Source organism: Entelurus aequoreus, linkage group LG17 (assembly GCF_033978785.1).
Source record: "Entelurus aequoreus isolate RoL-2023_Sb linkage group LG17, RoL_Eaeq_v1.1, whole genome shotgun sequence".
Classification (NCBI taxonomy): Eukaryota; Metazoa; Chordata; class Actinopteri; order Syngnathiformes; family Syngnathidae; genus Entelurus; species Entelurus aequoreus.
This window is the reverse complement of record NC_084747.1, coordinates 19,173,487-19,185,839: the sequence shown is the minus strand read 5'-3', so window position 1 is coordinate 19,185,839 and position 12,353 is coordinate 19,173,487. Positions and strand designations below refer to the sequence as shown.

The window sequence follows — 12,353 nt, the reverse complement described above, 5'->3', positions numbered from 1 at the left end:
GGATCGGCACACCTCTAACTAAAATAGTAAATTTTCTAAATTAGCCTAAGACACAAAATGTGACACATTTGTTAGTAACGACCAAAACATAACTTTTTAATAATTTGATATTTGTTCATATTGACAAATGTGCTGTTTTACACTGCAATATTGTTCAATTAAGGACATTTAATACATAAGTCTAGCTTGTGTGCTATTGTGTGCTTAGCTGCTGTGTAGCAGCTAGCTCCAAGTAGCCTATAGCCTACCATATTTACCTTTTGTAAATGAGTTGACGAAAACAGAAGAAATTGTGTGCTTATAGGAAGACATTCAAATTAAATACATTTAATAAACTGCTCGTATGGGACATTTTACATTTTTTTCTGATATTGTAACGATATTCAGTATCGATATCGGATTGGGACGCCCCTAATTAATACATTGATGTACCGGAGTTTAAATCCGAGATTTTAAATGCAAGCCGATGTGATCAGATACTTTTTTTCCGCCAGTATAGGACTGATATCCTGAATCAATATTGGATCGGCACACCTTTAACTAAAATAGTAAATTTTCTAAATTAGCCTAAGACACAAAATGTGACACATTTGTTAGTAACGACCAAAACATAACTTTTTAATAATTTGATACTTGTTTATATTGACAAATGTGCTGTTTTACACTGCAATATTGTTCAATTAAGGACATTTAATACATAAGTCTAGCTTGTGTGCTATTGTGTGCTTAGCTGTTGTGTAGCAGCTAGCTCCAAGTAGCCTATAGCCTACCATGTTTACCTTTTGTAAATGACTTGATGAAAACAGAAGAGATTGTGTGCTTATAGGAAGACATTTAAATTAAATACATTTAATAAACTGCTCGTATGGGACATTTTACATTTTTTTCTGATATTATAACGATATTCAGTATCGATATCGGATTGGGACGCCCCTAATTATTACATTGATGTACCAGAGTTTAAATCCGAGATTTTAAATGCAAGTCAATGTGATCAGATACTTTTTTTTCGCCAGTATAGGACTGATATCCTAAATCAATATTGGATCGGCACACCTCTAACTAAAATAGTCAATTTTCTGATGTGACAAATGTGACACAATTGTTAGTAACGACCAAAACATAACTTTTTAATAATTTGATACTTGTTTATATTGACAAATGTGCTGTTTTAGACTGCAATATTGTTCAATTAAGGACATTTAATACATAAGCCTAGCTTGTGTGCTATTGTGTGCTTAGCTGTCGTGTAGCTGCTCGCTCCGAGTGCTGCTTGTTTTATGCGCTTATATTGGAGATTTTAGATTCAAAGCTGATTTAATATTGTTTGTTTTTGCTCATATCGGATTGAGACACCCCTGCTGTAGTCCTGGTTGTACTTGGTATAAATATAATAGATATTCCTTTGATGTTAACAATTTGACCCAGGAACAGATAAGTTCCTGTAAATAGAACCGTGACAGTTGGACCCTGCTGGGCGGGTCACACACGCTCTGCCGCGTCTTACCGGCGGGCTTGGAGTTGACGGGAGAATTGGGGTGCCGCACGCCGTTAGTCATGCGGGTTGTCCTGCGTCTCCTGAAGAAGCTCCGCAGGATGCCGCACTTGAGGGACTCCAGCAAGGTGCTCTTGCCCGCCGCTGAATGTCCGAAGAGCTTCAACTTGACCCGCGGCTGGGCTGTCATTGTGGGCCGCAGCTGCTGGATGTAACCCAGCTTGTGGTTGTCCTGACGCAGAGACAACAACCTATTAGTCCTTATCGTGTGGAACATCGTTCATTACGTTATTGTTGTGTGTGTTCATATATACAATATTTACACATCCCATAAAATATGTCCGTATTTTTCATAATTCCACATTTTACGCAGCTAAATTCCAATTGAGAATGAAAGGACAATTTGTACATGTCCTACGTTTCTCAACTCATTCAAACCTTTGCAACCTGAAAACATTGAGCTCTTCTAGAACATCCGAACTAACAATTTTACACATTTCCTACTTTTCCAAAAATTTTAAATTAAAAAATAGATAACATCTCTGACACATTTCTATATTAATTCAAATAAAACTGGTTTGGTTCAATCAAATTCTACCCAAACATTTAATAAAGTCAAATATACACTACCGTTCAAAAGTTTGGGGTCACATTGAAATGTCCTTATTTTTGAAGGAAAAGCACTGTACTTTTCAATGAAGATAACTTTAAACTAGTCTTAACTTTAAAGAAATACACTCTATACATTGCTAATGTGGTAAATGACTATTCTAGCTGCAAATGTCTGGTTTTTGGTGCAATATCTACATAGGTGTATAGAGGCCCATTTCCAGCAACTATCAGTCCAGTGTTCTAATGGTACAATGTGTTTGTTCATTGGCTCAGAAGGCTAATTGATGATTAGAAAACCCTTGTGCAATCATGTTCACACATCTCGTTTTGTAGCTCGTTACAGAAGCTACAAAACTGACCTTCCTTTGAGCAGATTGAGTTTCTGGAGCATCACATTTGTGGGGTCAATTAAACGCTCAAAATGGCCAGAAAAAGAGAACTTTCATCTGAAACTCGACAGTCTATTCTTGTTCTTAGAAATGAAGGCTATTCTATGCGAGGAATTGCGTGACCCCAAACTTTTGAACGGTAGTGTAAATAAGGCAAAAAGAGAAGTATCCCACACTTCTCTTTTCTAAAGTAAATCTATACAGGAAAAAAAATTAATAAATTTAAAAAAATCGATTTTTGATCAATTTTTTTAATCAATTAAGAATGGCAATTAATCTCAAATTCGATTTTTTTCTTGACACCCCTAATGGACAATAAACATTTGTATGTTGTAGGATGACTACCCAGCCCTAAATTCAAACCATTTTAGTATCAAAATATCCAGCAATAACAATTTCTCACATCCCCAAAATTCGCACGTTTTTAAAAAAACTCCACATTTATTCATTACCCAAACACTCCTTGATCTTGAGAATTCATCCCGACTTCCACATTTCTCGATTGATCGAAGCCATTCCAACACCAAAACGTTCTTGCTCACTATTTTTCCACATTACAAAAATCTGAGATTTCCCTTGAATTCCACATTTTTCTGCTCAAAACGTAAACGCTATAATTAGAGATGTCCGATAATGGCTTTTTTGCCGATATCCGATATTCCGATATTGTCCAACTCTTATTTACCAATTCCGATATCAACCGATACCGATATATACAGTCCTGGAATTAACACATTATTATGCCTAATTTTGTTGTGATGCCCCGCTGGATGCATTAAACAATGTAACAAGGTTTTCCAAAATAAATCAACTCAAGTTATGGAAAAAAATGCCAACATGGCACTGCCATATTTATTATTGAAGTCACAAAGTGCATTATTTTTTTTAACATGCCTCAAAACAGTAGCTTGGAATTTGGGACATGCTCTCCCTAAGAGAGCATGAGGAAGTTGAGGTGGGCGGGGTTGGGGGGGGGGGGGGGGGGGGTTAGCGGGGGTGTATATTGTAGCGTCCCGGAAGAGTTAGTGCTGCAAGGGGTTCTGGGTATTTGTTCTGTTGTGTTTATGTTGTGTTACGGTGCGGATGTTCTCCCGAAATATGTTTGTCATTCTTGTTTGGTGTGGGTTCACAGTGTGGCGCATATTTGTAACAGTGTTAAAGTTGTTTATACGGACACCCTCAGTGTGACCTGTATGGCTGTTGACCAAGCATGCATTGCATTCGCTTGTGTGTGTGAAAAGCCGTATATATTATGTGATTGGGCCGGCACGCAAAGGCAGTGCCTTTAAGGTTTATTGGTGCTCTGTACTTCTCCCTACGTCCGTGTACACAGCGGCGTTTCAAAAAGTCATACATTTTACTTTTTGAAACTGATACCGATAACTTTGAAACCGATACCGATAATTTCCGATATTACATTTTAAAGCATTTATCAGCCGATAATATCAGCAGCCCGATATTATCGGACATCTCAAGCTATAATGATAAACCGCTTTAAAATTCCAGACGGTTAGTCGTACCGTTTAAATTTTTAATTACCGAAAAACCGTAATCTATTAATGCATTTTAGGCAACACTGCTTACTTCCTGGAAATTGCGTCACTAGCGCCGTTCGGCCTGAAAGAACGTGGCGGAACATAACTATACGGACTTTGCTACGGAGATTTCCCCTTGGAGTAAAGAGAGCGGAGCGCTTGGTTTGACTTCATTTTCTTTTGCTTAATTTCCGTGGAGTCTCGGAGTGCGTTTAAGAGCGCACTGCTGTTTTTAGATGGAGACAGGTGTGGACAATATTGGAGACGGACGCATTTGTCTCACACTAAAAGTTTACAGAGAAGGAGAAAACAATTTGTTGTTGCTTTCATTTTCTCAATACAGCATCCATCAGCTGCTGTGACAGAGAGTTAATGATGTGAGGAAACATGCAGCAGGCCATGTGTCGTGAACATTGTCACAAAGTATTTATTTTGCTGCAGCTGTTACATATACTGTAATATTGTACATGGTAATTGGGATTTGTTAGATATTGTATATATCATGTAAAAATATAATATAATAATATATCAGTATATAATATGTACTGTATATATTATATGTCAATCAATCAATCAATCAATCAATCAATGTTTATTTATATAGCCCTAAATCACAAGTGTCTCAATGTAAATATTACATTTATGTTATATTTTTATATTGCTACTATGGTACATTTTTAGTCTTCTTTATACTTTTTGTTTTCACCCTCTTTTTGTGCCCTTGTGTGCATTATCCTTTCCATCCTTTGTAACTGAGCTACTGTGTGGAACAATTTCCCTTGTGGATCAATAAAGTTTGTCTAAGTCTAAGTCTCTAAGTTGTTTATTGGGACGTTCACTCGTCCTTTCACTAGAAACTGTATCAGTGTTCAAATAACATCAATGCTAGCTGTAACGTTTCGTCATCGAATTGAACGCAGGCTGTGAAGATTGTGTATCCGATTGTGAGAGATATCACTCCTGTTTAATTTTGTTGGCCAACAAAACTATGAACACTATTTTTTTTCTATATGGACCAAAAGTGCAGTTACAACTTATGCCCCCTTGCAAAATTCTTACATTTGTTTTTATTTGTTTATCTCTTATGTCCATAAAGTGCTATCTTGCACAATTTTCACATTTATTTTATCTATTTATGTTTTGTTTTTTTTCTCTGCCATATTACTTTGTTTATAATGCTTGTGTTGCTTACATATGCACATTCAAGGTCCATGAAACAGTGTTTTTATCTGCAATAATGTTTCTTCTACAAATTAAACCATTTTGCATGTGTTGTTTGTGGTTTGAAATAGAGATGTCCGATAATGGCTTTTTTGCCGATATCCGATATAGTCCAACTCTTATATACCGATACCGATATATACAGTCGTGGAATTAACACATTATTATGCCTAATTTTGTTGTGATGCCCCGCTGGATGCATTAAACAATGTAACTTTACCATGAATTGATTAACGTGGACCCCGACTTTAACAAGTTGAAAAACTTATTCGGGTGTTACCATTTAGTGGTCAATTGTACGGAATATGTACTGTACTGTGCAACCTACTAATACAAGTTTCAATCAATCAATCAAAAACAAGGTTTTCCAAAATAAGAGAACAACTTCAACTCAAGTTATGGAAAAAAGTGCCAACATGGCACTGCCATATTTATTATTGAAGTCACAAAGTACATTATTTTTTTTAACATGCCTCAAAACAGCAGCTTGGAATTTGGGACATGCTCTCCCTGAGATAATCCTGATACCCACTACAACTATGGGAAATACTATACTTTGACTTTCACAAAGTGCATTATTTTAAACATTTTTTAAACATGCCTCAAAACAACAGCTACAAAAACAATGAAGGCACACAGCTTCAGTCCAGAGTATACTACGACCGTGTTTTACCGGATATGTACCGCTCCGTACAGCGGCGTTTTAAAGTCATTAATTTTTCCTTTTTGAAACCGATACTGATAATTTCCGATATTACATTTTAAAGCATTTATTGGACATCTCTAGTTTGAAAAAATAAAAATACAACTTGGTTAAAGGCCTACTGAAAGCCACTACTACCGACCACACAGTCTGATAGTTTATATATCAATGATGAAATCTTAACATTGCAACACATGCCAATACAGCCGGGTTAACTTATAAAGTGCAATTTTAAATTTCCCGCTAAACTTCCGGTTAAAAACGTCTATGTATGATGACGTATGCGCGTGACGTCAGTAGTTAAACGAAAGTATTCGGACACCATTGAATCCAATACAAAAAAGCTCTGTTTTCATCTCAAAATTCCACAGTATTCTGGACATCTGTGTTGGTGAATCTTTGTCAATTTGTTTAATGAACAATGAAGACTGCAAAGAAGAAAGTTGTAGGTGGGATCAGTGTATTAGCGGCTGGCTGCAGCAACACAACCAGGAGGACTTTGACTTGGATAGTAGACGCGCTAGCCGACGCTAGCCGCCGACCGCACGGATGATCGGGTGAAGTCCTTCGTCCTTCCGTCGATCGCTGGAACGCAGGTGAGCACGGGTGTTGATGAGCAGATGAGGGCTAGCTGGCGTAGGTGGAGCGCTAATGTTTTTATCATAGCTCTGTGAACTCCCGTTGCTAAGTTAGCTTCAATGGCGTCGTTAGCAACAGCATTGTTAAGCTTCGCCAAGCTGGAAAGCATTAACCGTGTAGTTACATGTCCATGGTTTAATAGTATTGTAGATTTTCTGTCTATCCTTCCAGTCAGGGGTTTATTTCTTTTGTTTCTATCTGCATTTAAGCACGATGCTATCACGTTAGCTCCGTAGCTAAAGTGCTTCACTGATGTATTGTCGTGGAGATAAAAGTCACTGTGAATGTCCATTTGGCGTTCTCGACTCTCATTTTCAAGAGGATATAGTATCCGAGGTGGTTTAAAATACAAATCTGTGATCCACAATAGAAAAAGGAGAAAGTGTGGAATCCAATGAGCCAGCTTGTACCTAAGTTACGGTCAGAGCGAAAAAAGATGCGTCCTGCACTGCACTCTAATCCTTCACTCTCACTTTCCTCATCCACGAATCTTTCATCTTGGCTCAAATTAATGGGGTAATCGTCGCTTTCTCGGTCCGAATCACTCTCGCTGCATTGTAAACAATGGGGAAATGTGAGGAGCCCTTCAGCCTGTGACGTCACGCTACTTCCGGTACAGGCAAGGCTTTTTTTATCAGCGACCAAAAGTTGCGAACTTTATCGTCGATGTTCTCTACTAAATCCTTTCAGCAAAAATATGGCAATATCGCGAAATGATCAAGTATGACACATAGAATGGATCTGCTATCCCCGTTTAAATAAAAAAAATTCATTTCAGTAGGCCTTTAAAAGATTTCCGTATAAATAATTTGCGAAAATTTTGAGCACATTTAAAAATACAGCGATAATAATGATAACCGTGATAGTTTTGGCCACAATAACCGTGATAAGAAATGTTCATCCCTTGTCTATTCTCTCTCAACCCAATTAAATCATTTCAGCACAAAAACCAACAGCCGATTAAATTTTCCACACCCCACTTTTCTCCATAATTCCGCATTTTCTTTCTGTGTTCACACACGGAACTTGCCTTCTCCAGCTGTGAAGGTTATTGTTGCAACAAAGGAGCTTAGGGGAGCTCTTCTTAATAATGAAGAGCTCCATTCAGGTTGGCGTGCATGAGTGGCGTTAAGGAGTGCGGCTGACGTGGGCCACAAGAGCCCTCCGTACTCCCACCTGAGCTGTCCTTCAGTACAACCAACAATAAATAAATGTCAACCTGCACTGAATGCAGTGGAATACAGAAGGTCCCTGCTAAAATCCTATTGATGACTGGGTTCTTGTCTCCGGCGGTGACACTTCACATTCACGCGTCTAAAAATAAAACGCTCAGGCGCTCAAATAGAGCCAGTGTGAAATGTGTTGTTACAGCGAACACACTCGCCGCCTTCTCTCAGTTTCTTGAATTGTTTTACCTTTTTAAGCTTCCCCAGCAAGGCGACGATGCCCTCGTGCCGCTCAGCCGAAGCCAAGTCCTCGGCGCTCTTTCCGTCCTGACAAAAATACAACACAAACAGGAGTGAAGGACGATTCGCATGCAAATCCTGACAGGTTTATTCGGGCTGGGGAAGAGTGATGAGAACCATAGAATCAAGGCTGTGACTTGTACTCTTGGGTGGGATTACCTTTAGAGATGTCCGATAATGGCTTTTTTGCCGATATCCAATATTCCGATATTGTCCAACTCTCAATTACAGATTCCGATATCAACGGATACCGATATATACAGTCGTGGAATTAACACATTAGTATGCCTAATTTTGTCGTGATGCCCCGCTGGATGCATTAAACAATGCAACAAGGTTTTCCAAAATAAATCAACTCAAGTTATGGAAAAAAATGCCAACATGGCACTGCCATATTTATTATTATTGAAGTCACAAAGTGCATTATTTTTTTTAACATGAGACATGCTATCCCTGAGACAGCATGAGGAGGTTGAGTTGGGGGGGGGTGTATATTGTAGCGTCCTGGAAGAGTTAGTGCTGCAAGGGGTTCTGGGTATTTGTTTTGTTGTGTTTATGTTGTGTTACGGTGCGGATGTTCTCCCGAAATGTGTTTGTCATTCTTGTTTGGTGTGGGTTCACAGTGTGGCGCATATTTGTAACAGTGTTAAAGTTGTTTATACGGTTACCCTCAGTGTGACCTGTATGGCTGTTGACCAAGTATGCCTTGCATTCACTTGTGTGTGTGAAAAGCCGTAGATATTATGTGATTGGGCCGACACGCAAAGGCAGTGCCTTTAAAGCACGCCCCCAATATTGTTGTCTGGGTGGAAATCGGGAGAAATTCGGGAGAATGGTTGCCCCGGGAGATTTTCGGGAGGGGCACTGGAATTCGGGAGGGTTGGCAAGTATGCCTGGGAGACGCAACTGCTCTGTACTTCTCCCTACATCCGTGTACCACTCCGTACAGCGGCGTTTTAAAAAGTCAAAAATTTTACTTTTTAAACCGATACCGATAATTTCCGATATTACATTTTAAAGTATTTATCGGCCGATAATATCGGCAGTCCGATATTATCGGACATTTCTAATTGCCTTCTCCGTTCACCAGAAGACAGTGTCATTGGTGCACTTTTATTTACAAGGCTCTTCTAGGACTAATACATTTGTGCATGGATTTCAAAGACAAGTACCAACTCTTATGCACTGAGATCTAAAGATCAGCTGTTGCTTTCTGTCCCTTTTGCTGGCACTGAGCTAGGGAAAAAAACTTTCGTCTATGCAGCTCCTTGTGCTTGGAACATGCTACAAAGAGACTGAATGTTTATCCTTAAAAGCTTTTAAATCTAAACTGAGAGCATTTGAGCGAGCCTCAGTTATCTGTAACTGTTTTACTTGATGTCCATCCTGTCATTTTAATGTGAATGCAATTTTATGTGTAACTTTGGTCTCCAAGTTGTATGTTTTAGGGGAAAACCTTTTCATATTTTTGGAGGATTTGGGAAGAAAAGGTTGCATACTTTTAATAAAAATATGTATTAGTGAGAACTTTTTTTTAAAATATAAAAACTGGTTGTATACCTCTAAGAAATAGATAGATAGATAGATAGATAGATAGATAGATAGATAGATAGATAGATAGATAGATAGATAGATAGATAGATAGATAGATAGATAGATAGATAGATAGATAGATAGATAGATAGATAGATGGATAGATGGATAGATTGATTGATTCCTTCAGGAGAGTTCCTTCAGGAAAATTAAAATTCCAGCAGCAGTGTATATTATTATATTATATAATGTGTATATTACTGGGAAAGAAGTTGTGTATTTGTGGAAAAAATATATATACCTACAAGAAAATTGTATATCAGTGACAAGTTGCATGTTTTTGGGGAAAAACAATTGTATTCTATTGTGGAAATCTTTTTATATTTTTAGGGGGAAAAAATGGAAAAAAAAGTTTCAAAGCGGTTTTTAGACTCAATGGGATTTTGTCCTGGTTAAATAAAAATAAATAAATAAAATTTAAAATAAATACTATAAACAAGGAGTTAATTAACTTCAGCTGCAAAGAAGCAACAAAAGTTTAAGTTTGTAATTTAAATAATAATCTGGAGTGCATGAGAAAGTGGAAAGTCCGCATTAAAAGCGCCGATGAGTTCATTGTAAACACCAATACAAGTGTTACTTACACGCATAACATTTTAAAGCGCATGCAGAGCTAAATGCTGGCCAATCATACTTCAAATGCAGCTACTGCCGACTTGCGGCATTTATTTGACAAAACTACATCCGGAGGTTACCTACAGCCACAGCTGTATGTTTCCTCTGAACCCCAGCAGTTCTATGCTTTTGTAAAGCACACAGACGATAGAAGACTCAATGGTTCATTGAGTAGTAGCAATGATTGCTATTTAGCATAATGAACAACAATGTGTGACACGCACGACTTTTACTTAGTAGTGTTATAAAGCAGTCTACTTCCTTTTTGAAGAATGTGACCAAAAACATGGCCCGTACGGCAACTAAAGCTAATGAATTGCCTTTTTCGTGAAATTTGTCCCCAATTAGTGTGAAAGTTTGTCTTTGGCGGTGTCCACTGGCCCTTATTTGTCGTTCACAGTCACACAGACCACTGTGACACCCGACAACTTCCACGTCTCGTTCACTAAGCGCACCATCTGTCACCGCGTGGGTGGATGGCGATGATGCTGGTGGGGGTGGTGGGGGGGGGGTTTGAGATGGAGCAAACTGGACAGCCTGAGACTCCCACAGAGATCCGCCCGCCTCCGTCCACACTGATGACAGGATGTTGTGGACCGACACTGACATGAAAAGAAGCCAGCTGTGGGCGCTCATGTTTCATTTCACTTTATCGTGAGGCGAACCCACTGGGCAGTGAATTATACAACAGCTTGTATGAAACATGTAGATGGCATCAGGCTTCCATGCAATATTAACAGCTGGAGAGCACTCTGCTTTTACAGCTGGGATTGGATCCTCTTTGGGAATGCTTCATTTCTTTGAAAGGAAACTTTAATGACATAATTCTCTTCAGCGCCATATATTCTGGAGAAAAAAGTTATGCTCCCAAGAAAAATGTGTATCACTGGGAAACAAGTTGTATGTTTTTGGGGGAAAAAGTTGTAAGCTAGTGTGGTATTTAAAAAAATATTAAAAACATATATTATTGTGAAAAACTTTATTTACTTTTAAGAAAATATTATATTATTATTATGAATTATATTTTTGAGATAAATTTTTATATTTTGGAGAAAAAAGGTTGTTACTGTATTTACTTCCAGGAAAAATGTATTTACTGAATTAAAGCTGTATTAGTGAGAAGATTTTTTTTTTTTTTAAATAAAAAAGTAGTATATTTTGGAGAAATAAGTTGTATAATTTTTAAGAAAATTCTAAATTACGTAGTAAAAAGTTGTACGTTTTTTGGGGAAACGTTGTAAGCTATTGTGGAATTATTATAAATATTTTTTAGGATAAAAAAAAACCTAATTTTTATTTATTTAAAAAAAAAATTATTAAAAAGAAATGTTTTTTTTATATTTTAAAGAAAAAAGTTGTATATCTTGGAGAAAAATGTTACTGTATATACTTCCAAGAAAAATGTTTATTATCAAAAAATTTTGTATTTTGGGGAAAACATGACAAACCTCCAAGAAAAAAAGTGTATCATTGAGAAAGAAGTTGTATGTTTTAGGGGAAACATTTTGTCTACTGCGATGTCAAGAAAAATATGTATTACAGAGAATTTAAAAATAAATATTCTTAAAGGAAAAGTTGTATATTGTTAAGAAAACAGTTTTATATTTTGGAGAAAAACAGTTATTGTTGCTGTATGTACTTCTAGGAAAAATGTATATTAATAAAAAACAAGTTGTATTAATGAAAAAAAGGTAAATATTTATGAAGAAAAAAGTGGTATATTTTGGAGTTAAAACTATATTACTGAGTAAAAAGTTGTATGTTTTTTTTTGGGGGGGGGGGGGGAAACGTGAGATATTGTGGAATTATTAATAATATTTTTTAAGGATAAAACATTTTTTTTTAATTTAAAAAATTTTTTTTTATTCAGTTAGTGAGAAAAAAAGTTTTATATTAAAAAAAAAAAGTTTTATACTTTGGAGAAAAAGGTTACTGTATATGCTTCCAAGAAACATGTCTATTACTGAAAACATTTTGGGGAAAAAAAATATAAACCTCCAAGAAAAAGTGTATAATTGAGAAACAAGTTGTATGTTATAGGGGAAACATGTTTACTGTGCTGTCAGGAAATTACAGAGAATTTAA

The 12,353-nt window shown here is 37.0% G+C and overlaps 1 protein-coding gene across 2 annotated transcripts in view; it reads right to left on the bottom strand.

Moving 5' to 3' along the window:
• The window catches only part of dapk1 (death-associated protein kinase 1), a 141,608-nt gene that overhangs the window by 18,463 nt on the left and 110,792 nt on the right, over positions 1–12,353 (bottom strand). For both annotated transcript variants that reach the window (XM_062025110.1, XM_062025111.1), the window contains 2 exons: positions 8,010–8,087; positions 1,508–1,727 (listed from right to left, as the gene is read on the bottom strand). In XM_062025110.1, the coding sequence (XP_061881094.1) occupies positions 1,508–1,727; positions 8,010–8,087 (298 nt within the window). The remainder of the gene's footprint in view (positions 1–1,507; positions 1,728–8,009; positions 8,088–12,353) is intronic.